This window comes from Sciurus carolinensis, chromosome 9, assembly GCF_902686445.1.
Source record: "Sciurus carolinensis chromosome 9, mSciCar1.2, whole genome shotgun sequence".
NCBI lineage: Eukaryota > Metazoa > Chordata > Mammalia > Rodentia > Sciuridae > Sciurus > Sciurus carolinensis.
Genome location: NC_062221.1, coordinates 94,644,305 through 94,656,499, shown reverse-complemented (window position 1 = coordinate 94,656,499; position 12,195 = coordinate 94,644,305). Strand labels below are relative to the sequence as shown.

Genomic DNA, 12,195 nt, shown 5'->3' with positions numbered 1-12,195 from the left:
CTATTCACGATTTCTCAGTATTATTCTCAGTATTATAGCAGGCTATGAGAGAATGAAAGATACATTCAAAGTGCTGACATTAAAAATCAGCCAACCATAAGTACTATGCTCAGAAAGACTATTCTTCAGAAATCAAGAAGGTATCAGGACTTTATTAGGAGGAGTTAAAAAAAAAAAAAACTTGGAGAGTTTATCATCTCTCCACCTGCCTCATGAGAAATACCAAAGGGAGTTCTTCAAGTCGAAATGAAAGGATGCTACCTAAAAAAATGAAAATGTATAAAAGTATAACACTCATTTTGAAGCTAACATCATAGTCTTAAGTTTTCTAACATGATAAATATTTAAGGTTATAGAAATGCAACTACCCTGATTTGATCATTATACATTATATACATGTATTGAATTATCTCACCATGTTATAAATACATGTGATGAAAAAAACTTAAAGAATATAGTTAAATTCAGAATACAATTATACTCTAAAGGTGATGCATAAATTAAACTCTAATATAAAATTAAAAGATTAAAGTATGCAGAAAATATGGCTATAATTTTGGATTTGAATATAAAAAATATGAAAAAAATAACTTTGTAACTGACAGAATAAATAGCTGGGGAAAGAGGAAATAAAATTTGGGAGGGGTTGTATGTGGTTAGAGTTAAGTTGCTATCAGCTAAAAATAATTCCCTACAAGTGGAGGACATTTCACATAAGCCTCATAGTAAGCACAAAGAAAAAATCTGCAGTAAATACCCAAAAGATAAAGAGAATGGAATTAAAGTATACCACTATGAAAAAAGTTAAGAAAAATAGAACTAAAAACAGAAAATAATCAACTAAATGAAATTAATAAGTCCTTTCTTATCGATAATTAATTTAAGTATGAACAGTTCAAATTCTCCAAACAAAAGTCACAGTGTAGTTGAATGAATTTTAAAAAAAAACATTCAAGTATATGATCCCCATACAAGACTGACTTTAAGCACACATACAGGTTGAAAAAGAGACAGGTGGGAAAAATTGTAATAAAATAGCATTGTGGATATACTTTTATTAGACAAAATAGACTTTATGTCCAAAAGTGACACAAGAGACAAAGAAAATCATTACACAATGATAAAGTGGCCATTACAAAAAGATATGATTGTAAATATATGTGTATACATCAGAGAACATAAATATTAATGGAACTGAAAAAAGATAGAATGCAATACAATAGTAGTAGGGGAATTCAATATTCCACTTTTAACAATGGACAGATCATCAATAAGGAAAATGTGAACTAGAACAACACTACAGACCACATGAACCTAACACATATATACAGAATATTCCAACCAATAACAGTATTATACATTCTTCACAATTACATGTGATATATTCTGAATGATAGACCATGTGTTAAGTAACAAAACAGTCTTAACAAATTCAAGAAGTATTAAATAACAGCAAGTGTCTTTCCAATCACAAAGGTATGAACCTAGAAAACAATAACAAAAATGGGAAAATACACAAACGTGAAAATTAGATAACGCAGTCCTAAAATCATATGGACCAAAATAAAAATCCAAAGTGTAATTTTAACATATCTTGAAATAATTAAAAATGGAAATACGGCATTCCAAAACTTGTAGGATATAGTAAAAGCATTTCTAAGGGGAAAATTTAATGATAAACAAGAAGATCTCAAATAAGCAACCTAACTTTACACCTCAAGAATGAGAAAAAAAAAAAGAACAAACTGAGTCAAATATGATCAAAGGAAGAAATAATAATTTAAGACCAGAAATAAACAGAAAAGGACTGGGGATATAGCACAGTTAGTATAGTGCTTGCCTCGAAAGCATGAGGCCCTGGGTTCAACTCCCAGCACTGCAAAAAAATAAAAATAAAATAAAATAAACAGAAAAGACTAATAAAACCAAGAATTCGCTTTTGGCAAGATAAGCAAAATCAATAAAGTTTTATCTAGAAGATTAAAGGAGAGAAGGCTCAAAAATAAAATTATAATTGAAAGAGGAAACATTATCACTGATACCATGGAAGTGCAAAGAGACTGTACAATTATATGCAAACAAATATGATAACCTAAAAGAAAGGAGAAATTTCTAGAAACTTACAACTTATCAAAATCATGAAGAAATTTTAAAAATCTGAAGAGATCAATAATGAATAAAGATATTGAATAAGTAATCAAAACATCCCAATGGTAGGGAAAAATAAAACAAGAACTTGATGACTTTGATGATAAATTCTACCAAGAACTTGAAAGAGTTAATGCCAATCTTTCTACCACTCTCTTAGAAGATTAAACTGAAGGGCATATTTCCAACTGCTTTTTACAGGATCACCACTACCATAATTAAAAAGCCATACTAGGAGAGTACCTGGAAACAAGATTATAGCCACTATCTTTTGTGCACACAGACACAAAAATTCTCAACAAAATACTACCAAACTGAACTCACCCAGCACTTTGAAAACTTCATGCACCATGATCCAATGAGATTAATCCCTGGGAAGCAAGGAATATTCACATGCAGATCAACAAATGTAGTATATCACATTAACAGAATGGCAAATTAAAATTATTTGATAAAGGGAAAGCATTTGACAAAATGCAACCTATTTCATGATAAAATTCTCAACAATTTAGATATAGAAAGATTGTACCCCAACCTTATAAAGACCATGTATAACAAGCCCAGAGGTAACATAATATTCAATGGTGAAAAGCTGAAAGCTTTTCTTCAAAGATGAAAAACAAGACAAGAATGTCCACCTTCACCACTTCTATATAATAAAGATCCGGCAGTCCTAGTCAGAGCCGTCAAACAGGAACAGCAAATAAAAGGCATTCATAGAGAAGGAAAGAAGTGCAATTATCTGTTTGTAGACAACATAATCTTATACATAGAAAATCCTAAAGAATCCATTAAAGAACTATTAGAACTATCAAACTCATTCCGTAAGGTTGCAGGATATAAAATCGACTTACAAAGTCAATAGTGTTTCAATACATTAACAACTGGAAAAAAATAAACTCACTTAAAATAGCATTACAAAGGGGTTGGGGTTGTAGCTCAGAGGCAGAACGATTGCCTAGCATGTGTGAGGCACTGGATTCAATCCCTAGCACCGCATACAAAAATAAATAAAAGTATGCTGTCCATCTACAACTACAAAAAAATTCTTAAAAAATAGCATCACAAAATAAAATACTTGGGATTAAATTTACCTGTTTTAGTCAGCGATTTCACTGCTATGACTAAAAGATCTTACCAGAACAATTGTAGAGGAGGAAGAGTTTGAGAACTCATCATTTCCAGAGGTCTCATTTCATAGAAGGTGGGCTCCATTCCTTGGGACTCAAGGTGAGGCTAAATATCATGGCAGGAGAGGGTGGGAGGGAAGCAGCTCACATTTTGGTGATAAGGTAGCAGAGAGAGACTTCACTCCCCACTCGCCAGATAAAAATATGTATACCCCAAAGCCACGCCCCAATTCCCTCCTCCTCCAGCCACCACTTCAATTACCACTCAGTTAATCCCTATCAGGGGATTAATTCACTGATTGGGTTAATACTCTTATAATCCAATCGTTTCTCCTCAGAACCTTCTTGCATTGTCTCACACATGAACTTTTGGGAGACACCACATCCAAACGATAACATTCCCCAAGGAGATGAATGAGAGTAATGAAAACCATAAAATACTGATGAAACAAGTTGATGACAAAAATAAATAGATATCCCATGTCAATGGACTGAAAGAATTAATGTTAATCTTCAAACATGCACACTACCTTGAACTAACTATAGATTTTGTGCAATCACTATTCAAAATTCCAATATTTTCACAATTAGGGGGAAAAAAAGCTAGTTTCAAGAAACACAAAAAGACCAAAAACAACCAAAGAAATTTTGAGTAAAATGAACAATGTTAGACATTTTTCACTACTTGATTTCAAAATCTATTACAAAACTTCAATAATCAAAATAACACAATACTGTCATAAAAACAGACATATACCAATGGGACAGAATAAAGAGTCCAGAAATATATACATGTATTTATGATCAGCTGATTTTTGACAGAGTAGTCTCTTCAAGAAATGGTCTGGGGAAAACTGAATATCCACATGATAAGAATAAAATAAGAATATTATTTCACATCATAAGCAAAAATTAACTCAAAATAGATTGCTTAAACATAAGACATAAAATTACAAAACTAATAGAAAAAAACACAGGAAAATCTCCATAACGTTGGTCTAAGCAATGATTTTTTAAAAAACATGAAACCAAAAGCACTAGCAAAAAAGAAAAATAGACAAATGGGACTGCATTAAATTAAAAGGTTTCTGAAAAAATTAAAATACCAATAAACAGAGTGAAATGAACTCAAACTCAGTAGTAAGAAAATAAATAACCTGATTACAAATTTGACAAAGGACCTGAAAAAAAGATTGCTCAAAGGAATGTATATGAATGACCAAGTACATAGGGAAAAATGTTCAATATCACCAAACATCAAGCAATTGCGAATAAAACCAAAAGGAGATATGACTTAACACCTGTGAGTTTGCATTTGCAGTACAGAGAAAAGAGAATTGTATACTCTGGTGAGAATGTAAATTGGTATAGCCATTTTAGAAAACAATAGAGGATCCCCAAAAATTTTTTAAAAAAATAGAATTATCATACAATTTAGCAATCCCACTGCTAGAATATATATTAAATAAAATCAGTAACTCTAAGATACATCTGCAATCACATGTTCATTACATTATTTGCAATAGCTGAGATATGGAATAAACATAAATGTCTGCCAACAGATGAATGGATAAAGAAAAAATAGTATATATACATAATAAAATACTATTCAGTCTGAGAAGGAAATTCTGTTATTTGTCACAATATGTATGAACCTGGAGGTCATTATGTTGTGGGCAGAAGCCAGGAGCAGAAAGACAAATATCACTTGACCTCATATGTAGAACGTGTACGTGTGGAACTCAGAGCTGAAGCCTATTGGTTAGGCAGCCACAATGGCACATTCCAATGATCCTGGCAGCTCCGGAGATCAGAGAAAAAGGATCACAAGTTTGAGGCCAGCCTGGAAATTCAGCAAGACCCTGTCTCAAAATAAAAAATAAAAGGGGGCTGGAGATATGACTCAGTGGAAGAGTGCCCCTGGATTCAATCCCCATTACAGAGCACAACAGGGGCGAGGGTAATGGGGAGGCTTGTTGTGTTGGGAAATTGGAAAACACAGAAGGCAGTGGAGATACTAGTCAAATAATATAAATTCTCAGGTAGATCCAAAGAACAATTTCAGTTGATTTCTTGTGCAGTAATGGGAATGTATTTTATAATAATGTATTTTATACTTGGAAATTGCTGAGTAGATTTTTAATGTTCTCACCACAAAAAAAGAAAGTGCAAGAGACAATGCATATAATAATTAATAAGATTGAGCCATTTCACAATTGACAAATATGTCAAAATTTCATGTTATACACAATAAATATATGCATTTTTGTCAATTAAAAACAAATAAAATTAAGGAAGAGCTCCTGAAATAAAACACTGATATGAATAAAAAAAAAAAAAAAAAAAAAAAAAGAAGTGGCTCTTACCAACCTCTAATCACACCACACTTTCTCCCCTAGGAAGCAACCAATCATACATTAGTTCTCACTTCCTCCACGAAGCCTTTGCTAACCACTTCTGGGTGGAAAGTTTTTTTTCCACTTAGGATTTTGTATTCAGATTGAAGGTAAGGATAAATGATCCAAAATCAAATGAATTAAAACCAATGCACAATCCCTAAAATTTTTAACAAATGGGTGTTTGCCTTACTAAGTCTCAAAGGATACACTTAATTTTTCCAATTTAGTATGGCTATGATGTTCAGAACATTGGGTCTCCAAAGTCAATGCCATTGGGTCTCTGATGTCAATGCCAAGTAAATCCCCTTAGAATTATTTTTAACATTTAAACCACTCTTTACCAATGGCATAAATATTATCCTTGACTTGTTTTAGAAATATTCTCCTAAATAATCACAAGAAAAGTTTATTGCTGGAGCTACTTTAAAAACTAACATCCATCAAGCAATCATTTGGTCTCTATAAAATACAGAAAACACAGGTGAGAAAGAATTTAAACTCTTTTTTTACTAGAAACGCTAACTACTAAAACCATACATTTTTCTACATTCTTTAGGAGTTTTTCCTTACAATTCTAATTTTTCTATTTTTTAAGATCCTTGAAGTCTTCCCTTTACTCTGAAATCTATTATGTAAGCACCAGAAAAATCTACCATTCATTCATATCATTTCTGAATTCAAGAAAAGTCTAAATATACCAAAAAATAAATAAATTTATATTTCATAATAACAGTGGTACACATTGTTGAAGTTTATAAAATTTCTTTAAATTATGTGGTTTGTATAGTAAATGAAATGTATTATTAGCCTCCACAATGAAACAGAATTTAAACTTTGTGATGGTCATTCCTTATGTATTAAACAAATTAGATTATCAAGAAATATAATTTCAACTAGTCCTTTAAATCTCCAGAATAATTTTAGGGAGATTTCTATTTTCTCTTTTGATTCTTAGAGAAATAAAATAACAGTACAAAACTTATTTCTGTTTCATCAATTATGTCATATGACTTCAAATTGGCAAGGGTAAGGCACAAAATGAAAAACAATTCAAATAATGTCGACTTCAAAGTTTCACTTTTTAAAATATTGTCCTTAAATGTATCACCCCAAATAATCCGAGAGTTTAAAGTCAATAACATTTTTTTTTAATGAAGAAGAAAACGTTCTATATCTTCCCAAATCTCTTTTTCTGTGTTCCTGAAACTTGGAGTGTAGTTATGGTCAATGACTGCCAGGAAACTTATGTCTAGAAATGTTTAGGAGGGTCAATTGACCATCTAAAGAAATTAGGAAGCACAAGCAGTTATTCAATAAATATTAGGCCAATGAATAAATGATTCTCACAGTTACTAAAATAAACTGAAATAAAACATTCCCCAAAATGTTAGAGTTCTTTGTCTATGGGACACATGTGATGGGGTCAATAATGAAAGTTCAATAAATATCCTGAAGTTTTATTAAATGTGATCATCATAGAATCTTAGGAGATCATGGAAACAGTTGATGATTCAAAGAGTAAAAGTTGACACTTTGGATATTGCTTTTCACATAGGTAAGTGAAATTAGGAATGCCTTCTACAAGATGTGAATGTACTCCTGGATGGTTTGAGATGCCTGAATGTTGTCATTAAATGATTATTCTTTCTAAGAATTAATGCCATTATCACAGAACTAGATCAGGCACTGTGATGTTATCCATTATAGAATTGTAAAGTGCAGAAAATATTTGTTTAATCTCCTGTTCTTATTATGGACTTATCATAAAATATAGCAGTCCTTAGAGTATATGATTTGATTTACTTAAAAAAGTTTTGGTTTTCTGATTATAAGCATAATAGTAAAATAACAGTAGAGAGTTGAAAGAAGAGCAAAACATAAAGAAGAAAAAACGATGTATAATTTCATTACACAGACAAAATCTAGTATTAACATTTTGATGTGTTCCCATACTATCTTTCTTTCACCTTCATACATAAATATTTATTTGAAATTTAGGATTATTTTTTACATAAAATTTTCTCTTTTGTCTATTTTACCATTTCATGAAATATTCTAAGTAAACACGATTTTTAATGATTGTACAATACACCCTCATATGGATGGTTGACATTTACTAATCATCATTTAAGTGTTTTTAATTTTTTACAAAGTGACATTATAATAACCATAACTATATAGAAGCCTTTTTTGAGTTTCTAATTATTTCATTCTGACAGACTCATTCTTATTGGTCAATGATTGTGAACTTTTAGGAGTGCCCTTAATCTAATATCAAATTCTCTGACAATAATTGTATCAATTTATTCAATTTATGAAATAACAGTCCTAAGATTATTTACCGGGAATGCAAATAGGGTTCCATTTCACTGTATTCTACACAACACTATAAATTATCATTTCCTTAAAAAAATTTTTCTTTAAACTCCTGATAGGCAAAGTAAATACAATTTCATAGCTGTTTCAAATGATATTTCTGATGAGTAATGAAGCTAAACATTCTTAACTGGATAAGAAAATTTTCTTCTGAGATCTTTCTGTTGTTATCTTTTACCTACCTTCTAGTGATTATCGATATTATTTGCGTAAGTTTTCCATAGAATAAAATGATAGAAACACTATTCTATGCATTATAAATAATCTCCCAATTTGTGTTGGCATTTGATTTTATACATTTTTGACATATTGTTGCAAAATTGAATTTTTATTTCTAACCCTTAAGATTTTTTCAATATTTTTCATAAAATTAAAATTTCATACACATGAACACATGAATAATTTTACCTTCCATGTGCAAATGGTATTATAAGTAACCTGGAAGTTTTTCACTACAACAAAAAGCATATTTTGTCTTTCCTCTCCTCCATATTTCATCTCCCTACTACCATTCACATTGCTCTTCCTCCCCACCCCACCTCCAAAGTATAAATATCTTTATCCAATAGCATTATAAAGCATCTACTCCACTAGTAATGAAGATAATAAATTATCAGAAAATGCAAATGAAATTGTTAAAATTTGTAGGAAATTTTTAATACATTCACATTATTATGCAACCACCATCTCCATTCATCTTCAGACCTTTTCTATTTCTCAAGCTGAAACTATAGAACCATCGAACAACAGTTTCACTCCCTCCCTCCTTCCCCTTGGCAGTTACCATTCTCTATTTCGTTACTATAAAGTCACCTACTCAGGCATCTCATGTAAGTAATATATATAGTATTTCTCCTTCGTTTCAGGTTTATTTCACTTAGCATAAAGTCTTCAAGGTTCATCTATGTTATAACAAGTGTCAAATTTTCATTTGTTTTGCACACTGAATACTTCATTATATGAGTATATTACACTTTATACGTTCATCAATCTATGAACATTTGGGTTACTTCTACCTTTTGGCTATTGTGAACAATGCTGCTTTGAAATTGGTGGACAACAATAGTCTTTTAAACAAATTCTTAATCATCACATATATGTTCGTTGTACTTGTTTGGGAACGCTGATCAAATTGCTGACACTTGTTTTATGAATTAGCTTTACCCAATGATCATGAAGGAATATCCTGAATATGCCTCGATATTTAAAGCCATCCTTGTGCATTCAATTGTAAATTTCCCTAAAAATAGGCTGGGAAAATGTTCAGTAAGTGAACAAAGAAGTTTTTAGCCTGGAAAGTTGGATTCTACCTCAGAACTGGGTCCTCACCAAAGTCCAGGTGAAATGTGGTACCATTGTGCAAAATGCTTCTCTTCCTTTGAGTCAAAGAGAGATCAAGGGGTTGGAGGAAGGAAAATTAACAGAATGAATTAAACACCGTTACCCTATGTAAATGTATGATTACACAAATGATACGCCTCTGCTTCATGTACAACCAGAGAAACAAGTTGTACCCCATTTGTTTACAATAAAAAAAATAATGATCAATTTTTCCATTAAAAAAAAGAGAGAGAGATCAATAATGTTTTGGACTTGTCATAAACTAATGCTTTATTTCCCACTTTTTTCCCACAGAAGTTAGGAATGACTGAAGAAAATCATACCATGAAAAATGAGTTTGTCCTCACAGGATTTACAGACCACCCAGACCTGAAGGCCCTTCTGTTTGTGGTGTTTTTTGTCATCTATCTGATCACCATGGTGGGGAATCTAGGTTTGGTGGCCTTGATTTTCACACAGCGTCAACTTCACACACCAATGTACATCTTTCTGGGTAACCTGGCTCTGGTGGATTCCTGTTGTGCCTGTGCTATTACTCCTAAGATGCTAGAGAACTTCTTTTCTGAGGACAGAAAAATTTCCCTTTATGAATGTATGGCACAGTTTTATATTCTTTGCACTGTGGAAACTGCAGACTGCTTTCTTCTGGCAGCAATGGCCTATGACCGCTATGTGGCCATATGCAGCCCCCTGCAGTACCACAGCATGATGTCAAAGAAACTCTGTGTTCAGATGACCACAGGAGCCTTCATTGCTGGAAACCTGCACTCCATGATTCATGTAGGTTTACTACTGAGGTTAGCTTTCTGTGGGTCTCATCACATCAACCACTTTTACTGTGATATTCTTCCTTTGTACAGACTCTCCTGTGTTGACCCGTATGTCAATGAACTTGTACTCTTTGTCTTTGCAGGTTCCATTCAAGTCTTCACGATAGGTAGTGTCTTAATTTCTTATGTCTACATTGTTTTTACAATTTTCAAAATGAAATCTAAGGAGGGAAGGATCAAAGCCTTTTCCACCTGTGCCTCACATTTTTTGTCTGTGTCTCTATTCTATGGATCTATTTTCTTCACGTATATCAGACCAAATTTACTTGAAGAAGGAGATAAAGATATTCCTGCTGGTGTCTTATTTACAATAATAGTTCCTGTATTAAATCCTTTCATTTATAGCCTGAGAAATACAGAAGTAATACGTGTCTTGAGAAAAATTCTGAAGAAAAAGTAATCTTGAGAAAGTTTGAAACCAATGTCATCTACTGCAGCTTAATGTTATAAATGAAGCAATAACCTTCATGTGGAATGACAGAAAATAAGCACAAATGGCAGGTAATAATTACAATACATCAAAATGCAATCAAATTGTGAAGTAAAATGTAAATGGTAACAATATATAGAATGCTGAATCTTGAGAGAAGAAAACAAAAATCAAAAGCTGTCTTCGAAACTATTTAAGAATCAACCTAAGATGCTTCCAAGCTCATGGACTGTGTCAGCTACAGTGATAATCTGTACCCAAAAGACAAAAGCAAACTAGTACTTACAATGGCATTTTAGGGGAAATAATTTAGTCAGTTTTGTATGTGGTGAGTAAATAAATGTGTCAAATAAAAATGAACTATAATTAAAAATTGAAGTCATGTAGTTAAATGATTAAACACAGAATGTCAATCTTCAAGAGAAGATACACACATACCTCTATATTTATGTATTCATATATATATTTGTATATTAAATACATGCACACTGAGGATACACAAAGTTCTAGACAAACAGTCAAACCTGGTGTAAAATCTGAGGAGCTTCCTTGTCCATAAGTCAAGCCAAAACTTCACTGTGCTCCTTTCTGAGAGGTGAGGAAAAGGCGTATTACATAGAGATATGAGGAAGAGTATCTTGTTGGGTTGTGGAAAAGACTTATTTAAAACAATTCTTTTTTTTTCTTTTCCTCATTGCAAAGCCAGAAGTTAGAGCATGTGAAAGGACTTAATGATCTTAATGTGACATCACAAAGAATTACTTTCCAATTACTCACTCATCATATATTTACTTAGATCCAGCTATGTAGAAGAAGTGACCTGTAGAAGCAGTGATCTCCTAAAATAATAGAACATTGTCGAGATTTTCATTGCTAACTTCTGGGTAAAGGAAGACCCACATGGAATAAAACAAAAACTCCCCCTCCCACTTCCTCTCAATGCTCTGGGGTCACATCTAAATTTCCAGAAGTCAGCTGTCAGGTCGATGCAGCATTCCAGGCTAGCCACCCACCAGAGAATGATTTCACAGAGAAAATCAACATGTTGAGACTGTTAAGAAGAAGCAATGGGGAAGAAGATACATTTCCAATTCCCAAATTCATGAGTGAAAAAAAGATAGCCACCTCGTTGCTTTTTATAAATTCCAGAAAAACCTAACCTTGGTTATTCCAGTTATATATAGACATTTCAAGATTTCCATAATTCATTCAAATTAAACTCATCAATTTAGAATTTTTCCCATCCTCATCTCTGTTCTTTTTTGGTTGCATGTAAATGTAGGTTTTTGCCTTACATTGTGGCATTTTGTACATGTGTCATTTGATTCAGATGACCTCTGTCCAAGCTGTAGTACTCTGAGATGTTGGATCCTAGCTGACCCTCTGGTTATTTCTTTATGCCACTGTCGTTTTGGATATCCACATCCATGTCTAGTACCCAGGCTGCACTAATTTTCAGCTAAAAAATCTGCTTGTCCAAGTCCACAAGGCTTAAATTTTGCTGGTTTGGTTTCTCTAGCTTGTTGTCCCCTAATTTCTAA

At 32.4% G+C, this 12,195-nt stretch overlaps 1 protein-coding gene across 1 annotated transcript; it reads left to right on the top strand.

Moving 5' to 3' along the window:
* Nucleotides 1-9,697: 9,697 nt before the first annotated feature.
* LOC124993265 (olfactory receptor 5K1) lies at nt 9,698-10,624 on the top strand. The gene has a single exon (XM_047564991.1). The coding sequence runs from the start codon at nt 9,698-9,700 to the stop codon at nt 10,622-10,624; it is 927 nt and encodes a 308-aa protein (XP_047420947.1).
* The last annotated feature ends 1,571 nt before the right edge of the window (nt 10,625-12,195 follow it).